At 35.4% G+C, this 21,571-nt stretch overlaps 1 protein-coding gene and 1 long non-coding RNA gene across 10 annotated transcripts in view; one reads left to right on the forward strand and one right to left on the reverse strand.

The window, feature by feature from the left end:
* foxp2 (forkhead box P2) overlaps nucleotides 1–21,571 on the reverse strand; it is a 139,087-nt gene that overhangs the window by 83,343 nt on the left and 34,173 nt on the right. For 2 of the 8 annotated variants that reach the window (XM_056456049.1, XM_056456043.1), the window contains exon 1: nucleotides 3,425–3,730. The exons of 3 other annotated variants lie outside the window; for them this stretch is intronic. In XM_056456049.1, the coding sequence (XP_056312024.1) occupies nucleotides 3,425–3,595 (171 nt within the window). In that variant the 5' untranslated portion in view covers nucleotides 3,596–3,730. Of the gene's footprint in view, nucleotides 1–3,424; nucleotides 3,731–4,417; nucleotides 4,540–21,571 lie in introns of those variants that run through there. 3 more of the 8 variants (XM_056456048.1, XM_056456050.1, XM_056456047.1) reach the window with 3 other exon arrangements.
* On the forward strand, nucleotides 4,022–6,495 carry LOC130223273 (uncharacterized). 2 transcript variants are annotated; one of them, XR_008836643.1, is made up of 4 exons: nucleotides 4,022–4,284; nucleotides 4,394–4,453; nucleotides 5,210–5,368; nucleotides 5,996–6,495. It is a non-coding gene; the product is annotated as an uncharacterized LOC130223273 (long non-coding RNA). The 2 variants fall into 2 exon arrangements; XR_008836642.1 differs by lacking the exon at nucleotides 4,394–4,453.

A 21,571-nucleotide genomic window follows, 5' to 3' on the forward strand; every position in this document is an offset into this window, starting at 1 on the left:
ATTTCACAGTCTGCTAGTTTCCACCCGCTCTGATTCAGTTAAGATATGGATACCATTTAAAATAATCACAAATTCTGTGCTCCACTGAAATTAATTCATCATTGCCATAAGTTACAATGCATACAAAATAAACCTGCTGGGCTATTCTTCAATACTTAACAGTTCTGGATAATGCTTAATAAATCAAAATGCCAGATGATGCAAAGTTTGAATTTCATCTCATGCATCTCATGTAACACATGCGAAATTGAGAATATGATAATTAAAAATGCCGCCGAACACCGGTCGTAAAAGTTAAACAGCGCCTTCTCTTGCTCCTAGGGGTCACCGTACACATTAATGACTCTCTTCCAAACCTGAATGTGCTGTAATATTACAGACCCCCTTTTCTCAGATAGAGGGATTTCAAAGCGATTCACAATGGACGAGATTATAGAGTATAAAGAGCACAAGGGAAATCATATTTATACCACCAGTTCAAAAATGAAAAGGGAGGATGAATACAGCGCTTTTCAGGATTAATGGGATGCAAAGTAACCAGAATCAAGTGTTGTTATCAGTGCTAAAATGAGAACGCATTCAAGAGAAGGGGAATTCAATCGTTTCGCTCACAATAAATAGACCATCTGTGATTCAAGTTCATTCAGTGTTGAATGTTCAGAACTTCATTCTGGGCTATTTACATTAAAAGGAAAGGGATGTTAAAGAAAGAAAGAGAGAGAAAATTCAGGGGGGAGACAAAGAAAGCTGCTGTAAATCCAGAAACAGTCCCAATAAGAAATAAATGCACACAATTCAACGTTGTGACCTGCGAAGTTTCCGTTTTTCCATCACTTCCGGACAGAACAACAAAAAAAGTCAGACTGTTTTAAGTCTTTTCATTTGATACAAATTTCACCCAGCAAGCACCTCCCTCTCGAACCAAAAAAAAAAGTAGGTGACTAGACAGTGACGCTGGTATCTCATCAAGCAGTCCCTGCGCCTGCATTTTGGGTAATTTCTTTAATTAACTCAGCCCACCTAATCACCAGTAATTGACCTATAAAAGTAGGAGGCCTCATTGTCTGCTCCAATCATCATTGGCAGGAGGAGACGCTTTCTCCCTCGCTCTCTTTCTCACTATTTATCCGTTTTCTCTCACTATTTACCTGGCTCAAACGCATATTTCATTTCATTTCGAGCTGCAATTATCCTTTGTGACACCGCCTGGCTTTTTGTGTGTGTGTGTGTGAGGCGAGATTAAAAGCCTTGGGGTGGAGGGGGCAAATGCACTCGCCCCTGTTCGGGACACGCGTCCGCTTTAACGACCGGGACGGCCCTGGTGCCGCCACACAGACACGATCCCGCGGAGAGACATAGCTCATGGTGACGTTTCCACTTATTTGTGGCTGATTAGGGTCATTATGTCCCCCTGCTCTGATTTATGTTGTCATTCTTTCGGCCCCGTCCTGCATCGATAGATCTTAATGAATTGGTAAATAAGGGTGAAGATTACACTTGACAACACCCCAACATTTCTCATTCATACCCCGACAAGATTTATGTAACCAATTAGGGCGAGATTGGTCCAGCGAAAAATAATCTTTCCCAGGGAAAATTGCCCAGAGTGTAAAAACCCCGACAAAATAGATAATGGCCAGTCTTTAAGGGAGACTTAGTCACAGAGCAAGCGCCCGGGCTGAAGGGTTCTCAGAAGCGCATTTAAAGAGGGGAAGCGGCTCTTGTAGGACTTTCAAATTGATTTTCTTTTTTTTTTTTTTTTCTTAAAAATTCAACCGCACGACTGCAGGAACTCAAGCACACGCACACAAGCAGCTAACTAATCAGCCACCATCTGCATGTCCAAACCAGAGGCCATGAAATCAATGGATTAAAAATTAACCTCTCGCCAACAAAGCAGCACTTTGATGTGCAAATGAGTACTCAAGGAGGTAGAATGCAAACTAGTACAATGCATGCATGAAGAGAAAAAAATAAATAAAATTAAAAATACAAAATCAATCGTTTCTTCATGACTTGACTCTGTGATGACGCCTCGACTGAAGAAATCTATTTGCATTTTTTAATAGTCTGCTATTTCAATTATTTAATTTACATCTGTGCGGTGCGAGTAACCAGTCGACTCATTTCGCATTAAAATATCAGATAAAAAAAGCAACAAAAAAAAAAAAACAGGATGATCATCAATGAGCGCAGACAGGCCGAGGAGGACCCGGAGGGACGTGGGAGAACAGAGCGAGAGTGATGCTGGCGTCGTCTCATCCCGCTTCCCCCTTCAAGCACATGCAAATAAGGCTGTGATGCTTAACTGCATCATTTATGGGGATAATAGCGGCATCATCATTACGGGACTCAAATTAAATTACATCACAATTAGCATAACAAAGTGATTGGTTAAACTTTCAAAACAAATACCCGCCTCGGCTAATGAGCGGTGTTAATTGGAACGGGCTCTTTCTAAATAAAACATGTAGGTAAACATGTGCTTTAGTTAAACGACTTTTTAGGATTTTTGGTTTATTTATTTTGGAGAATAGGCATAGGGAAAGAAAAAAAAAAAAGCTCACCGAGGGAATTTGCGACACACAAAATATGCAGCATTTAATTTTATCGCACTAAACAAGCTATTACACTCGGGCTCAGGAGGACAATGTAAATGATCTGTCTGATTCTCCATATGTGCTAATCATGTATCTCATTATGCACCGGGGTATTAAATTATAAAGACCACCACGTCCACATTCCAGCACAAAGCCGTATAAAAACTTAATAATATGCTCACAATAGCCCAATAGCGTGCGTCGTTCACCCTTATGAATATTTAAGTAAACAAATTATCTGCCTGCCTTTGATAGGGATAATTAGTACTCCAGGGCTAATCATTGTACTGACCCCACCTCCAAAATGGAACAGGCCAGGTGAAGTTTTAGATGGCTATGAAATCTTAAGTCATTCTCATAAAAAATACTAAAATGAATAAATAATCAGAGCAAAAAAAATAGCACATCTGATTAGCATTTTACAATTATTAGCATAGAATCACAATTAAAAATATGCAATAATATTTAACACACAATAAAAGCGCTCAAAGTATTTAATTTCCCATCAGCACCTTGTAAACTCCACAAACAGTTCAACTAAAATCCCCTACTAGGCAAAGTCCCGCCACACTGTTCTTCGGCAGGAGAAACACACACTCTCACACACACTTAACGACACGCGCGCACACACACGCCGCACAAAACCACATTCATTATCGTCATTGCCATTATCACCAGCAATTAACCCACAGATGAAAGCAGCCCGCAAACCAAGCCGGAGCACGCGGCAAGCCTTAAGGAATGACAGCGAGAGCGAAAAGACCCTGATGCATGGATGAAAGTAGAAGAGCGTGGATGGATGGAAGAAAAGGTGGCTTTATTACCTGCAGGTGAGCGGTGTGGGACGGCTGGATGGAGAGGGTGTTTCGCGGAGAGTCGGGCGTCACGGGAAAGAGCGTGCGATTATCAGTGTCATCACTCCAACTGTGTTTATACAGACTCGCATCATAAACAAGCGCCTCTTTGGCCCCGTCCCTCACGCGTCGCTCATGCATACTTAAATCGGCTGTGCACCCATTAAAAAAAACGACCCCTATCTCCTGACAATTATTCCTTCATCTCCACTTGTCACCGAGCAATTACGACAGCGCGCAGACAGGGCCCAATAGGAGACGCGGAGCTTTGGGAAGCCAAGCGACCGGCCGGGAACGAGGGGAGGTGATGAAAAAAGTGCCTAAAATGGAAATGTGTCGCCCTGACCTGGAGCTTTTCTGCCTTTTGTGACGCGCTGGAAATACTGGCATCATTAGCATGAAAACTCTCTCCAAAACTATCCTAAAAATGCACCTAATTTTCTTTCTTCTGAGCTAGCTCGTCTAAAAATGCTCTTCAAAAAATGTGTCCCTCTCCCTTTCTTTCCGTCTTTCTTTTAAAAAAAGGAAGTCTTTCGTCTTGCTCACTGAGTTGCTGAGTGAAAGCAGCGAGTGTTTGAGAGTGTGTGTGTGTGTGTGTGTGCGTGCGTGTGACCAGCGTCTGAGCGCTCTCTCACAGCCTGCGCGCGGAGCAGGAGACTCGGATCGCGCTCCACCAGCCGCCTCTCGCAGCTCTCATTTGAGCGTGCGGCTCGCAACACACACACACACACACTTTCTCTCTCTCCTTCTCTTTTTCTCCTGCATTCGGACTCTCTAGCAGAAAGAGGATTTAACACACGCGGCCAGCAACGGAGGAGCTAAACGCAAAGGTATGTGTGCCTGCCTTTTTTCATTCCCTCTCACTTGAATGAGATTAGCAAGCATGCAATCTTTTCAGGACAACACAAAACAAACTAGGTTTTTTTTCTACATGAAAAGCCAGGAAGGGTCAAAGTAACCTACCTTTTGAGGAACGACACACAATCCCAGTCCCCGAAGGTAAAAGCATTTGAAGATATTCTTAGAAGCCTTGAAGCATTAACTTGCATCAAAAATGAGGAATAGGATGCCACTGGAAGGCAACAGCATCAGAGCAAGAAAAAAAAATAGGAGGGGGGGATTGAGAGAGGTGGGGGGTATGAAGAATGAAAGAAAGAAAGAAAAAAACTAGCTGACGTTCACTGTCAAAGCCATCATCAGAGAACTATTTACAGCGGTATTTACACGAGCGCCTCTTGCCCGATCACGTCCGAGAAACCCGCGGCATTTTTACGCCTGTAATTAAAACAAATCAAGCAGACTTCTGATTGTTTTGGCACCCGGGGACTAATCGTACACAAAAATCAGCGGTTTGATTGTCAGGGTGGGGAGGTGGAGGGGTGGCACTTTTTTTTTTTCTGCGTTTCCTTTTTTTCCTTTTCTAGATGGATGGAGGGCTACTTTAACAAGTTGAGTGATGGTATGGTGGAAATAATAAATAAATATGCCTGCTGCTTTCCTTATTAGGTCAAGCTAACCCAAAAAACTCCTTACGAGGGAAGTTTTGAAGTGTGGGACACACATAAAATAAATAAGAATATCCTGCTTACAAACCACTTTAGACAGATTTGCAAATTTACCTTTACAATGTTAATCGTGCATATTTACTGACTCTAATTTAACTCTTTTTAAATGCGTCATACTGCAATTGACTGAACTAATAGTGTTTGTCAACTCTTTTTTTCCCCTCCTCATTCTCTATCCTGCATGCCACAGATGTTTCTCCTAGCTGCTCCCGCAGACAGGAATCCGCTCGCAGAGACGAGATCCACGCTCTCCCCCAGGAGACGAGTACAAAGGCCAGTCTGCACGCGGCAGATGAAAAAACCAAGTCCATCTGCTGTAGGCTTCCCATTGCCACATGGAGATTGAAAAGTGAGGGTCGTTGGGAAGCGTTTGCGTAGAACACCAGTGAGGAACCAGCTGTGGGAGCAGACTTTCACTATAAAAGACTGACGTAAACACTTCTTGAATAGGATTTGTATGGATAAAACTATTACTAGTAAAATCCTCACATACAAATAGCAGGGCATCTAAACAAAACACCGATCATAGTAAGAAAGAACTTTCACGTTGTTCACCCAAGCCATGCTTGACAGATTTATTTAGCTGCAGCGTGAGCCCACTTGAACTGTGAGCGTGATATTACAGGCACATTATCTAGCAGCTCCACTGGAACATATTTTAACTGTATGATATCATTAGAAAACGCTGAGCTCCAGCCAACACCGTTTCTAGGCCAGACTAGGGCAAACGCTGACTGAGGAAGTGTAAAAGGTTGTGCTGGCAGGGCATGGAAGGCCTCCAGGTCTCGGCGTCTAATGCGTCATGTTTAGATTTTGGCCCGAATGCTACAGGCGGCGTCGCGCCCTAACCTTCACTTCACAAGGCAAACAGGCCACTTTAGCTTTTAACGCTTGTTAGCTGCTCTCAATTCTGGTTTTATTCCGTCTGTCTCTCACTTAACTCTCTCTCTCTCTTTTTTTCCTCCTCATTTCACAGGGCTTTGGACTGCAAGGTCAATGAGGACAAACAATTCCAGCAGCGGCTCTCCAGCACATGCAGAAGAAAGTGTAGGGCGAGGGGGGGATGGACTCGTGCGCTGGCAGAGCTGGTGTCTCCGAGCGCTGGCATAATTTCCATGGCAACCCCTCTAACTATTAATTTTCAATTAAAGCAGACACAAAACGCCCTGCCCCGAGCTTGAGGAAGGTGTCAAGAGCGCAGAGCGGGAAACTGGGCCTTTCTGGAGCCACTCAGAGCCACTGGGCTCCTTCCTAGTGACACAAATCACACTGTATTTATTTCACAAATCACCCCAGTGATACACCAAAATCACAACTGAACACATGCATGCTAAATATCAGCCATATTAGAATTTTGGGGGGGATTATAACCCCTTTTATGTCCCTTGGTGGTTTAGCAGAGGTGTTACCTCCCCCTTGTGTCGGCTTTAAAATCTGACAGGATACTCAGCTGTCAATAAAAACTGTTTTAAGGAATTTTAAGTCAATATCATGTAAAACAAGCTATAAAAACTATTATACTATACAGAGAGCAGGCTACAAAGGTCTGAAATCACTATTTATTTATTTATTTATTTATTTATTTATTTATTTATTTATTTATTTATTTATTTATTCATGTATGTAATTATTTATTGATTCATTCATGTATTTATTTATTTATTTATTCATTCATGTATTTATTTATTTATTCATCCATGTATTTTATTTATTTATTTATTTATTTATTTATTTATTTATTCATTCATTCATGTATGTAATTATTTATTGATTCATTCATGTATTTATTTATTTATTTATTCATTCATGTATTTATTTATTTATTTATTTATTTATTTATTTATTTATTTATTTATTCATTCATTCATTCATTTATGTAATTATTTATTGATTCATTCATGTATTTATTTATTTATTTATTTATTTGTTTATTTATTTATTTATTTATTTATTTATTTATTTATCCATGTATTTATTTATTTATTCATCCATGTATGTATGTATTTATTTTTTTATTTTTTTATTTATTCATCCATGTATGTATGTATGTATTTATTTATTTATTCATTCATGTATTTATTTTATTTATTTATTCATTCATTCATTCATTCGTGTGTTTATTTTATTTATTTATTTATTCATTCATTCATTCGTATATTTATTTTATTTATTTATTCATTCATTCATTCGTGTATTTATTTTATTTATTTATTTATTTATTTATTCATTCATTCATTCGTGTATTTATTTTATTTATTTATTTATTTATTTATTCATTCATTCGTATATTTATTTTATTTATTTATTCATGCATTCATTCATTCATGTATGTATGTTTGTATGTATGTATTTTTCACATAAATGAAATGATCAGCATCCAGTTCTGAAATGAGTTGTGGAAAAAAATTACACACATGAACTTACTAGTATAATACTTGATAATGCTTAAATCCTTTTTTCAGCATGATTTAGGATGATTCAAGGTAATCATGAAAGTCTAATCATCTGTGCAGTCACGTGATTGGTCACATATTTGCATAATTAATCAGCGGAAAGGGTCCAGAATCCTAAATATTTTAAATTCACATTACATTACTTTGCTTTTTTAGTACTGTCAAGTGATTAATCGTTACTAAATTCTCAGAAATAAAGGTACGCGAGCTGTCACTGAGGTTGTACCTTTTTAAAAGGTACACATTTGTACCTGAAGGGTCCATATTGGTACCTCAAAAGTGTATAATAGTGCTTAAGAAGTTTTACAAGGAACATTTTTGTACTTTTTAGGTACTAATATGTACCCTTGAGGTATTAATATGGACCTTTTAGGTACAAATTTGTACCTTTCGAAAAGGTACCACTTCAGTGACAATTTAGGCAATAACTACCTTTATTTCAGAGAGTGTGAGTATAAAAGTTTATTATGCAGATATAAACATACATAGATTATGGATATAAATGATATTTTTTTTCAAATAAATACAAATATAAATACCCAGCAAGCTCAAACATATTTATTTTTATATTAAACTTTTATTTTGCATGCAATTAATCTTTTGACAGCACTAATTCATTTATTTTTTCCAGTAGTTTCCAATCTGTTTTTAATATGAACTCTTTCAATCTGAGTTTGACAGAGTATCATATCAGCCACCTTGCTCTCTAGACATTGGCAGCGTCCCTTGAAAAAAGCTGCGACCGGTCGACCACCACTAAAGACTGAGCTAACAGCAGATTAAGCTGAGCCAGTGTGTGCACTCGCTGTGTGTTTCAGGCCGCCAGCATTAAAGCTGTTCTGTGGCTGGAGAGTTAGATCCACTTGAGCTCATCTCCGCCTCCGATCCATTCGGCTGATGGCTGAGCCTGTACAAATGCTCTCCGCGCTTGTAAACAGCCCTAATAAACTCTCAGCCGCGGCTCGGCCTCCATCCTCAATGTACACTTATTTGCACATGTATGGGCTGGAAACAAAAGTGACTCAAACGCTGCAGATCTGAGCGTCTCTTAGTGCTTAATGACAGTCAAATACCTTCAGCCTTCATTAAGAGTTATGAATCCCTGACTGATCGACTGCTGTTTACCTAATTTAAGATTGTTATATATGTCAATAGGCAACTGCTGCGTGGACTAACAGAAGTTTTTGTTTTCACTTGAGTCATTATTGAGTGTTACTCTTACTACTACAATGTTACATCATCACAATGATCAGGTTTAAGAATATATGAGAATAATAATAATAAATGATAATAATAATAACAACAATAATAATAATAATAATAATAATGTCATTTAGCTTTACAAAGGGTAAATTGATAATAAAACAATAACAATAACGTGATTTAGCTTTACAAAAGTTAAATTAATAATAATAATAATAATAATAATAATAATAATAATAATAATAATATTAATAATAATAATAATAATGTTATTTAGCTTTACAAAGGGTAAATTGATAATAATAATAATAATAATAACATGATTTAGCTTTACAAATGTTAAATTAATAATAATAATAATAATAATAATAATAATAATAATAATAATAATAATAATGTTATTTAACTTAACAAAGGATAAATTAATAATAATAATAATAATAATAATAATAATAATAATAATAATAATAATAATAATAATAATAACAACAACAATAATAATAATGTTATTTAACTTCACAAAGGATAAATTAATTATAATAATAATAATAATAATAATAATAATAATAATAATAATAATAATAATAATAATACTAATAATAATTATAATAATAATAATAATAATAATGTTATTTAATTTCACAAAGGATAAATTAATAATATTAATAATATTAATAATAATAATAATAATAATATTAATAATGTTATTTAACTTAAAGGATAAATTAATAATAATAATAATAATAATAATAATAATAATAATAATAACAACAATAATAATAATGTTATTTAACTTCACAAAGGATAAATTAATTATAATAATACTACTACTACTACTACTACTACTACTACTACTACTACTATTAATAATAATAATAATAATAATAATAATAATAATAATAATAATAATAATAATAATAATAATGTTAATTTCACAAAGGATAAATTAATAATATTAATAATACTAATAATAATAATAATAATAATAATAACATTAATAATGATGATTATTATTATTATTATTATTATTATTATTATTATTATTATAAAATGTATATATTAATACAATTACAATTTAAAATAAACAACAAAATTAAAATATGTTAAAATGCATTGCAGAATTTAAGTGCCCCCATTTTCTACAGATAACCATAGATTATTTATTGAAATTATTATTAATATACATTTGCATTATAAATATAGCAATTGTATAAATATATCAAATTATCTTCTACAATTAAATATATTATTTTACATTCAATATCCTACTTCAAGTAAATTAAATAAAGCTATATAGGCAAAATCACCCACTGACCATTCATTAATCAATTATCTGTCCTCCAATTTATTGTACATTTACTTTGCTCCAGATTACTGAATCAAAAATGTATCAGTAATCTGTCCTTCATTTTTTTAAAAGCTGCAAATCATTGCATGTGTGATGACCAATTTATGTCAATTAATTATTGTTAATGGAGTTGTTGTTTTTTTTAACTCCAGATCATTGCATTTTACCATTATGCAAGTTTAAAAAAGCATCAGTCTGATTACTACGGCTTGATCCATCCATACTCTATTCTCTGTCTGAGCTTTTAAAAAACAAACAAGACCAAAAACAAAGATTAATGGCCAACTCATAAGACCAGCCTCTCTTCATCTTAATGATGTTCATCATCGCTGATCGATATGACCTGAAATGGACCATTAGAGCACAATGATTATATAACAGGCGGCTAAACATTATAATATACTGTACTTAAGCGGCACCGTTACCATGCCAACCTGCCTTTGCCTTGCATGGCGAAACCTTAATGAAGTCCTATTAAGTAGCCTATAATGATAGCGTCTAAACGGATTTGCATATATACTTCAGTGGGAGAGGGAGGAGGACGGAGCAAAAAGCTCAACAATCGCAAGATAAGATGCACGTTTAATCCAAAGCATATCTGTGAAAATAACAACCCCGAGCCTCAAAGACGTAATAACATCAAAATCTGAGCCGGTAAATAAGCGGTGTTTGGTGGCACCTCTATTAAAAAGCTCATTAAGCTCAAGGGGCTCAGGATTCTTGATGTGACTTTCATGTTTGACCCTGACTGGACATCCCAAAAACATGTTAGATTACATCTCATTGACTTTTGTTAAAAAATACTGTATGCATTTATTTGACTATATATTTAAAATAAAATAAATATGCATATATAGGTAATATATAGGGAACATTCACTAATTATTAATCCTTAAATATACTGTATATATGTACATTGTATTTACGTCTTTGTTTGTTTCAAGTCTAGTCAAGTCGAGTCAAGTTGAGCTTTATTGTCAGTCCGCTACATGTATGGACATAGAGAGGAACGGAATATCAGTGCCACATAAATTAATCATTAATACAAACACAACACTGGACATAAGAGCTATTAAAAAGCCTATATGCATAACTAACATAACTATAAGATACTTAACTTTACACATAAGACAGGCTATACAAGTACTCTTACATAACACTGAACAATGTTGTGCAGGATATTGTGCAAGAGAGGTATTAAAGGTGAATATTGTGCAAAAGAGATATTTAAAGGTTAAATGTTGTTTGTTTTGCTGATTATTGCATCAACAATTAAATAGTATCTGTTCATCAAATGTATTTTTTTAGCTCAAGTTCATTGCGTCCTACCATTTCTGAAGGCAAGAAAGTTCCGATTGAATATTATTAACAATAAAATAAAATAAAATACCATGGCTTGATCTCTCTTTACTCTATTGGCTATCTGAGTTTAAAGCTACAAAAAAAGTAAAAGCTTATTAAGATTTTATTTATTAATATTTAACTTAATATTTATTCATTTACTTGTTTGCATCAAAATAAATGGAATAATCTTTTTTTTAATTATTATTATAATTATTATTATATTTTTTTAAAACTCAAGTTCACTGCATCTGAAACCATTTTGGAAGGCAAGAATATCTGGATTATCCAAAAAAATAAAAATAAATAAATAAATAAAATAAAATAAATGAAAAATAAAATAAAATAAATGAAAAATAAAATTAAAAAAATAAAAATAAAATAAAATATAAAATAATGTTTTACTCATGATTATTGCACCATAATAAATTTAATTATCTGTCTTTTAAATTCTTTTTTTTAGCTCAAGTTCATTGTATCTTATACCATTTTGGAAGGCAAGGATATCTGGATTATCAAGAATAAGAAAAATAAAAAATAAAATAAAATAACATAAATAAAAAATAAAATAAATAAAAAATAAAATAAAATAAAATAAAATAAAATAAAATAAAATAAAATAAAATAAAATAAAATAAAATAAAATATGTTTTGCTCTTGATTATTGCACCAAAATAAATCAAATTATCTGTCTATAAATTTTTTTTATTTTAGCTCAAGTTCATTGCATCTTATACCATTTCAGAATGCAAGAATATCCGGTTAAAATAAAATAAAATAAAATAATTTTACTCATTATAATTGCATCAAAATAAAACTATTATCTGGCTTTTTTGACCAAATTTGCAATTATTTTAGCTCAAAATCATTTCATATTTCCATTTGGCAAGCTCCGATTACTACAGCTTTTCTCTATCCATAAAAAATAAACATTAAAAACCTCATTAAGCTCAGTGGTCTAAAGCAAGACCAGGGGTTCAGGATTCCATGTGACTTTCATTTGCTTCCCTGCATGGCCAGACGCCCGACAGGACATCCCCAAAAACAGTGTTTGCTGGACTCAATATTAACAGGCGGCCTCCGGAAAAAATGGGCCCTGCCTTTTCCTATTGAAAACAAACCAACCCGGCGCTCATCAGCCCTAGCGCCCATTCTCCGTTTAATGATACCTGCTCCACTCTAGCATCTGTAGGGAGGATTGAAGTATACATTTCAGCTGAGAAATAAAAAGAGATCGAAATGACAGAAGTCAGACAGTTCAAGCTGACCGGCCACTTCAAACAGAAAGCCCAGCAGAACGAGACAGACACTCCAGGTTAAATTGGCTCTTCTGCGTCTACCCTTAAAATGCGGGCCTCCTTCAAAAGCGCATTTGAATTAGATGAGTTGATGAAATCAAAGACTTGACTGTGTGGGTAAATTTATACAAGCAAGTGCGGCTCACAGCAGTTTACCTGTTATGCGGAGGACTGGCGGCAGATGAAAGCAAAACTGAATGGCAGTCGACTTCCTCTGCCGCTCTGCAGATATTATCATATTGTAAAAGGCTATAATTTGTATTAGCCTGGCATTGTTGGAGGAACAACCGCAGGTAAATGGGTGTTTAATGCGCTCAGAGCTGACAAACTCTGTAATGTAATGAAAGGCGACACAAGGATGACCACTTGAAGCATCTGTCAACATGACAAAAACCAAAATATACAGCTTAAAGGAGGAGTGTGTTTAGGTTTTTATTTAAACAACTCAAAAGATAAGTAGAGCCATTTTATTGATGGAAGCCTGATGCCTTATGTTTATCAATATGACAGAAAGTTAAAGTCAAGTGTTAGACAATATAAAATAAAGACGACTATTGTTATAAGACATTCGCTCATTCGTTTTCTTTTCGGCTTAGTTCCTTTATTAATCTGGGGTCATCACTTGTTATAAGACAATATATATTAATGCAACATGTTTATCAACAGGACAAAACAAATGCATGTCTTTAAAACAACTCAAAAGATTGTAGAGTCACTTTTTTGATGGAAGCCTTTTATGTTTGATGTGGTGAGTTGTCTGAAGTCAAGATAAAAATGTGTTAAAAATGTAAAATAAAGATGATTATTGTTAAAAGAAAATATTTATTAATGCATCGTCTGTCAAAAAACATGTTGCTTTAATAAATGCATGTTCAAAGACAAAAATTAAATATAGAGCTTAAAACAAGGTATATTTTATTATAGAGTATTTTACACATCAACATACAAGGACCGTTTTGATGCAATATAAGGAAAGGTAAGGATGTTTATTTATTTATTTAGTTAGCTATTTAGTTATTTGTTTATTTGTTTGTTTATTTATTGGTTTGTTTGTTTGTTTACTGGTAGTCTAATTAGCTTTATCAATATGACCAATAAAAGTTACAAATTTAGAGTCATTTAGAAAAGGATTCACTAATGATAAAAATGTCAAATAAACAAATATATAGAGTTATTTTTAAAATAAAATTAATGCAACATGTTTGTTAACAAGCCATACAAATACAAAAGAGTTACGCCTTTATGTTTTTTACACTCTGAAAACATTTTTTAAAGAATTTAACACAATGTTTGTCAATGACACAACAAATAAACAAAACTAACAAAAAAAAACTTGCATATTTGCTTTTTTAGACTCAAAACAACTCAAACGAAAACAATATGAAAGGGAACAAACATTGATGATTGTAGCAAAAACTTTTTTGGTTGTAAATTGTGTGCAAGATGATTGTCAACAAGACAAAAAGAAACAAAAAACCTAAAGCAGTTATACTGCATTAGATCAACAGAAAACACAAGCGGGAAAAACATTGAGAAATGTAAGGAAAATAAGATTTTTTAAGGAGGGTGTTGAAGAATGATTTGTCAATAACATTTAGTTTTTGAATGATTCAATTACAAAGAAATAAGACTAATGATTAAGAAAATAATGATCAAATATGTGAGTTTTTGTGATAATATATTTAATTCAACATGTTTGTCAACAAAAAATCTTGGAAAAATTGTTATTTTTGCTCAGAAATCATTAAACTGTCTAATTCTGTTCAAGATGACAGACGTTTGTTACTGGTGTGCTTAAAAATGAAGTTTCAAGCGTTTCTAAGAAACTAAAAGTTCTATGAACAATTTGTTTCTTGGAGAGCCATCCTCAGTCAAAAAAATATGTTTGCTGCTTGTTCAAACGACTTAAAATGAGCTGAAACAACATACTCAAAAAGGACATCATGGTAGCGCAGTGGGTAGCACGATCGCCTCATAGCAAGAACATCGCTGGTTCAAGCCTCGGGTGGGTCAGTTAGCATTTCTGTGTGGAGTTTGCATGTTCTCCCCGTGTTTGCGTGGGTTTCCTTCAAGTGCTCCGGTTTCCCCCACAAGTCCAAGAACATGCGTTACAGGTAAATTGGGTAAGCTAAATTGTGTATGTGTGGGAATGAGTGTGTATGGATTTTTCCTAGTAATGGGTTGCAGCTGGAAGGGTATCTGCTGCGTAAAACATATGCTGGATAAGTTGGCAGTTCATTCCGCTGTGGCGACCCCAGATTAATAAAGGGACTAAGCCGAAAATAAAATAAATGAATGAACACACTCAAAAAAGGTTTGCTTCTTGTTCAAACGACCTATTTATAATGAGCTGAATTAACAATTCTTGAGGGTTTTCTTGTGATAACTTAATTGTTTTATGTTTAATCAACTTAAATTTGTAAAAAACTATTTAGTCAGCTAAATCGATTTGTGTTAGGACAACTTGAAGGAATTGTGTGGAACCCTGCATTCTTTACAGTGCAATTGCTGAGGATTGTTTTGGCACAGCTAAATTGTTTTATGTTCAATCAACTTAAAATGGTAAAATCCATTAAGTTAACTTGATTGATTTGCATTGGGACGGCATGAAGGGATCGTGTAGAACCCAGAATGTTTTACAGTGAAAAACTTCAGGTAATGGGTGATGGTAATGTTCTTTGAATGTAAAGAGTTTTTCTGATGCCATTACAGAACTTTTATATTAAAGAGTAAATGGTTTGATTGAATCATCAACTCCAAGTAGAAATCACGGTGATGTACTTTTGGAAGATTTATATGATCATAAAACTGGGCTAAGTTTGTTTTATGTGCAGCTTAAGATGTAAAGATTTACACAAAACACTCCAAATATTTTAAATATTTTCTTAACATTTCTTTCTTTAAAAAAAATAATAATAAAAACATCACAAACGCGAGAACAAACAGCAACCAGAGGAAAAATTAAGTGATAAAAAGCAGCAGGAAAGTTGGACGCATCTTAGTTATTCTCACATTACACCAAAACCCAAAAACTACACACACCACTTGCAATCTAGAGGTCTGATCCTATTCAATCAGACAGCAATTACTCCAAAAAAAAGAGAGAGAGAATTAATTCAGGAAAATGGCATCCCACCAAAGAATAATAAACTCATTATAAGGAAATTTCTAACTTAACCGTTCTCCACGCCGCAGCTAATTTAAACCTAATTTTTACTAGCCACTAATTCAGTAGGGGGGCGGGCAGAGGAATTACATCTGGAGGTAATTCACTGTATGGAGGCCAGCCAAATAAAAAAAATATATATTTATGAGAGAAAGAGGGGCCGGGTTTCTGCTGTCTGCAAAGCTGCTGAATGTTTTCATAGTGCTGTCATCGGGCAGGTTACAGAGGTGTGACTTGCAGGAGAATCCAGCAAAGACACTGAGATCCCACCAAAAAAGCGACCCAATCATGGATGATCTCTGGAGAGATGTCAGCCCTGTTTGGACTAGACGATATTTTACAACATCTCACGCTGGATCACACGACTGAACATCTGTGTCAACATGTGACATAATTTGAAGTTGTTTGGGTGCATCAGACAGCTTGAGAACGCAAGAACAAGAGCAATTCACAACCACAGTCCTGAGATAAATGGGTGTTTCTGCAACTATGAGCGGGTTTATAGCCAAAGGTTTGATCTGTATTAAAAGCAATGGATTTTTTATGATGGTCACATTAAAACTGTCTTGGAAACTTTTTTTGATGGTCTCAGATGTATTTTATAGTTTCATCCTTGTCCTAGAGTCTATAACTCTTAATTTAAAACTATGGAAATCCATTTATATGTTACAGAAAAATATTAAATACTAATTTAAACAAGAGGAAAAATCAAGAGAAGCAAAAAAAAAAAAAAAAAAAAAGTGAAAAAATTAGTTGAAATTTTGTAGGTTGAAATTTATCTTTGCAATATTTAGTTTGAATACATTTTTTTAATCATTCAATTTCTAAATATGCTTGGAGACAAAAATATTATTTTAATAAATATATCTGTTTAATAAATCTGTTTTGTTTAAATGCACCAAAATTCACAGAGAAATGGATGAAAATATTGATTTTCAAAATGTGGTGTACTCAGTTATGCTGAGCCCTGTCCAGACATCCTTACACTGAGCATTTCTTTCAGCTTTTTATTTAACATTTATCAGTTATTTTAGGAATTGTAAAGATTTATTTATATACTATATAGTAGTTCTAAATTAAAATACTATATATAGACACACATATATATAGTTGAAGTCAAAATTGTTAGCCTTTCTGTGAAATTTGAACACAAATTCCGTCACAGTGGAATGAACCGCCAACTAATCCAGCATATGTTTTACACAGCGGATGCCCTTCCAGCTGCAACCCATCACTGGGAAACACCCATACACACACATACACTACGGACAATTTTAGCTTACTCATTCACCTATAGAACATGTGTTTGGACTGTGGGGGAAACAGGAGCACCTGAAGGAAACCCACGCGAGCACGGGGAGAACATGCACACTTCCCGCAGATATGCCAACTGACTCAGCTGAGGCTTGAACCAGCGACTTTCTTGCTGTGAGGCGACATCGCAACCCACTGCGCCTGAAATTTTTATAATTTTAAAAATATTTTCCAAGTGAGGATCAATAGAGCAAAGAAATGTTCTTCATTCTTCTGGATAAAGGCTTGTTTCTTTTAGTTTAGCTGGAATAAAAGCAGTTTTTACATTAAAAAAAATATATGATTAAGGGCGACGCAGTGGCGCAGTAGGCAGTGCTGTCACCTCACAGCAAGAAGGTTGCTGGTTCGAGCCTCTGCTGGGTCAGTTAGCATTTCTGTGTGAAGTTTGCATGTTCTCCCTGTGTTTGCGTGGGTTTGCTCCAGTTTCCCCCAGTCCAAAGACATGCGGTACAGGTGAATTGGGTAGGCTAAATTGTCCGTAGTGTATGAGTGTGGATGAGTGTGCATGGATGTTTCCCAGAGATGGGTTATGGCTGGAAGGGCATCCGCTGCATAAAACATATGCTGTATAAATTGGCGGTTCATTCTGCTGTGGCGACCCCAGATTAATAAAGGGACTAAGCCGAAAAGAAAATTAATGAATGAATAATACGATTAGCCCTGGGTGGCGCAGTGGCTTAGTGTTTAGCACTGTCTTCTCAGAGCAAGAAGGTCGCTGGTTCAAGTCTCAGCTGGGCCAGTTTGCATTTCCAAAGACATGTGGTTTAAGTGAATTGGATAAACAAAATTGGCGATAGTGTATGAGTGTGAATGTGAGAGTGTATGGGCGTTTCCCAGTACTGGATTGCGGCTGGAAAAGCGTCTGCTGTGTAAAACATATCTGGAGTAGTTGTAGGTTCATTCCGCTGTGGTGACCCCTGATAAACAAGGGACTAAGCTGAAGGAAAATGAATGAATGAACAAATGATTAGCCCCATAAGAAATATTATGTTCGATTGGCTACAGAACAAACCACAGTTGTCCAATGATTAGCCTAATCTACTAAACCTGCCTAGTTCACCCAATTAACATGGTTAAGCTTTAAAAATACACTTTAAGCTGAATAATTTTATCAAGCAAAATAATTAGAAAAGATCAGTTCACAGTGATAAAGGTAAAGACAAAATTAGTTATTATAAACATGTTATGAATACTAGTGTGTGTAGAAAAGTGTTTAAAAAACTCTGCAGTTAAACAGCACTTGAGAATTATTTAAGTTGACCAAAATTAACCTCAGCAAGACACATTTTAAACCGAAAAAAAGTGTTTAAAATGCCATTTTCACTACCAAAAGCTAGTAAAAGGTGACATTTGTTGCTTTATAAAAAGTGCTACCAATTGAGCGCACGCAAAGCTGAAGAAATACCCAAATAGTGAGCGTTAAAAACCTGTGAACAAGCAGACGGTCTCCTTCAATAGTCCAAGCCCTTGACAAAGACTGGAAGTGAAAGACTAAGAGTCGATGGCCTCGTCTGTAGGCACACGTCAAATCTGCTCTGCTCCGGGTGGGAGAAAATGAAAAGTTTGGAGCGCAATAATCTACGGGCGAAAAAAAAAAGTGACTAAAGAAGACATTTACATTCGACACAGCCCCCCTGCCTCAATCCCAACTACCCCCGTGTCCTCTTGAACAGAAAATGTGTTTTCCAAATGAAAATAAACTGAGGCCGGGCCAGTTTGAGGCAGTTAAATTCAGGAATATGAGATCAAATAAAGACTCCTGTGGCGGCTGAAAAGAGAAATGAAATCGCTTCTGAGGAGAGATGTACCGGGTAATAAAATCACTCCTTTATATCTTCCTAAACGGCACATGTTCCCGTGGAGTGGTTAAGCTTTGGCGCGGCCGGTCAAAGACAGTATGCAAGTGGCAATTTTTACTTCCTTAAGATCTCCCTACCGATATCCTTCTTAAGTCTTGCGCTCTGCAATTTGCCAGAAATGGCCGACTCTTTTTAGCGGCGAGTTGGAGCAAAAACTTTTGGGCCGGAATTGCTTTAACAACATGCGGCGAGCGAGCGCCAACTTCATATTCCATTAGGCGAACATAAGCAGAGGTCGTAATCAGGTGCCGTTTCCATTATGGCGAGAATGGAGGGTGAATGCTCGCTCTTGATTGGACGCAGTCAATAGTGCGGAGCGCAAACAAAAAAACATCCGCTTCCCTCAGAATCGCTTCAATTCATCGACAGGCGGAATTATGGTGCATTACCAAAAACATGTAATTGATTTGCCTTTGAAAAGGTAGCCACAATAACTTTCAGGCCACGTTTTAGACGGCTCTATTGAAGGGCATTAGCGAACGGAGGAATACATTATAATTTATAATACAGTGGTTATTAAAGTCCCAATAAAAAGGGTTTAGAGAGTGGAATGATTCACTTATCGGTTTGCTTGCGTGGTACTTAAAAGCAGTCCTCTTCTGTCATTTCAGCTGCAAAAAAAAACGATGACATTGAAAACAGCGGCGTGCATACAAATTTTCCCCCCCGATGTAAATGGTTTTCATTAATTCCTGGAATGGAACAAAAATTGTAATTGTTTATGCAAAAGGAAGGAAGGGGGGAAAAATTAATTAAATAACAAAATAAGAGTTCAAAATGGAAGCATTTGCTATGAAACGCGCACCAGTCTGCATTTGATTCTCAATTATGGGTCAATCAAAAACAGTCAAACAAACTTATTAAACGGCAGCTTCTATTCAAAGTACAAATTGCTCTGTACCGTAAAAAGCTTAGACAATTTGTACCAGAAGCCAAAGCACAGGGGAAAAAAGGGCCTTTCAAGCCACAATAAGTGTTTTCAAATAAACCCAATTAAATCCTCCCAGAGAATGAGAAGTCATGCATTAAAAAAATATATATAAGTACAGATGTGCAGACAGATATAAGAGCACATATAGGTCGAGAGTTTTGCAGTTTAGCGTTTGCATTGAACTCAAATTCTAAAAGTGCTTTTTGATATACTTATTAAAGTGCCTACATTAATGTTGAACGTTTGTGAAAATAAATGAGTGAAAGAAGTTTAATCACTGCATATTTATTTAGAAATAGAAGAAAATATGTGTGTAAATGATAAATACACACACAAAAAATAAAAATGATTTATATGGGTTTAATTTAAACAAACAAATTAATTGTTTTAAATTCAGCCCAAATAAATTGTTTACAACCACTTAAAAAAATTGTAAATCCAGGGAATCATATTTGAATCTTTTTTTTCAGTGTAATATTAATACTTAACATTGCATATAATCAATAAAAGCTTCTTGTTGGCAAATGGGTAAAACCAAGGGGTTAGAACAGGCATGGGCAAACTTGATCCTCGAGGGCCGGTGTCCCTGCAGAGTTTTGCTCCAACACTAATCAAACACACCTGAACACCCTAATTAGTGTCTTCAAGATCACTAGAAAGCTACAAGCAGGTGTGTTTGATTAGGGTTGGAGCAAAACTATGCAGGGACACCAGCCCTCCAGGATCGAGTTTGCCCATCCCTGGGTTAGAAAGATAAAGGTACTAAGCTTTGAAATTATTTTGGGACTGCTCTGTGATTTTAAAGTCATCAAATATTTCCAAATATCTTTGGACAAGATTTTTGGTCATATAAATACTCAATGATAGTAAATAAGCCTGATAGTCATAATGAATCTACATACAACATAATATTCAAAGTAGAAAATGATCGCAATCCAATAAAGCTTTCTCCTTAAATCAAATTCCATTTTCGCAAGCAATTAAAATGTTTAGACGTGCTGCTACTGTTTTTTCTTCCCTCTGCAAACAGTGTCATCAGAGTGATAATGAATTGATTAATTAACTAATAACTCAACCCACACAAACACATCTAAATAATCAAACTCGGAAAGCCTCAGAAGAAACTGCAAACGTTACAACCACGACCCTTTTGAAATTCACAAACCCGAACCAAAGCCCACAGCAAACTTCCAATTTTTTTTCTCCCCTCATTAGGAGCTCGACACGTACAAGACTCTTGCCTTTTACTGGAAGGAGAAAAGAAAAAAAAGGGAAAGATGTTCTGACAGTTTAAAAGTGCCCAACAGCTGCCGTCGGGTCATCCAAACGCACATCCACCTCCCCAAACAAACTCAGACACGACTTCAAATACATAGCTGGACTGTGAGCTAATCCCTCCATTGTTCAAGTTTGGGCCTCCATCTCCCCTATATACCCTTTAGACTAACAACAACCCCTCAGTGCCAGCTTGCTAACTGCGACACGCTAATAAATATCTCTGAAAACAGCAGAAATGTGCCTAAAGTGAATTTTTCAAAATGCATCGCAAAAGAAACCTGCCCTGTTAAAAAAAGATGCTTAAGCTAACTTGATCGTGTTTACAAGTTCAAGTGGATTTAATATAAAACTATTTAGTTGT

Source organism: Danio aesculapii, chromosome 4 (genome assembly GCF_903798145.1).
Source record: "Danio aesculapii chromosome 4, fDanAes4.1, whole genome shotgun sequence".
In the NCBI taxonomy this organism is placed as follows: domain Eukaryota; kingdom Metazoa; phylum Chordata; class Actinopteri; order Cypriniformes; family Danionidae; genus Danio; species Danio aesculapii.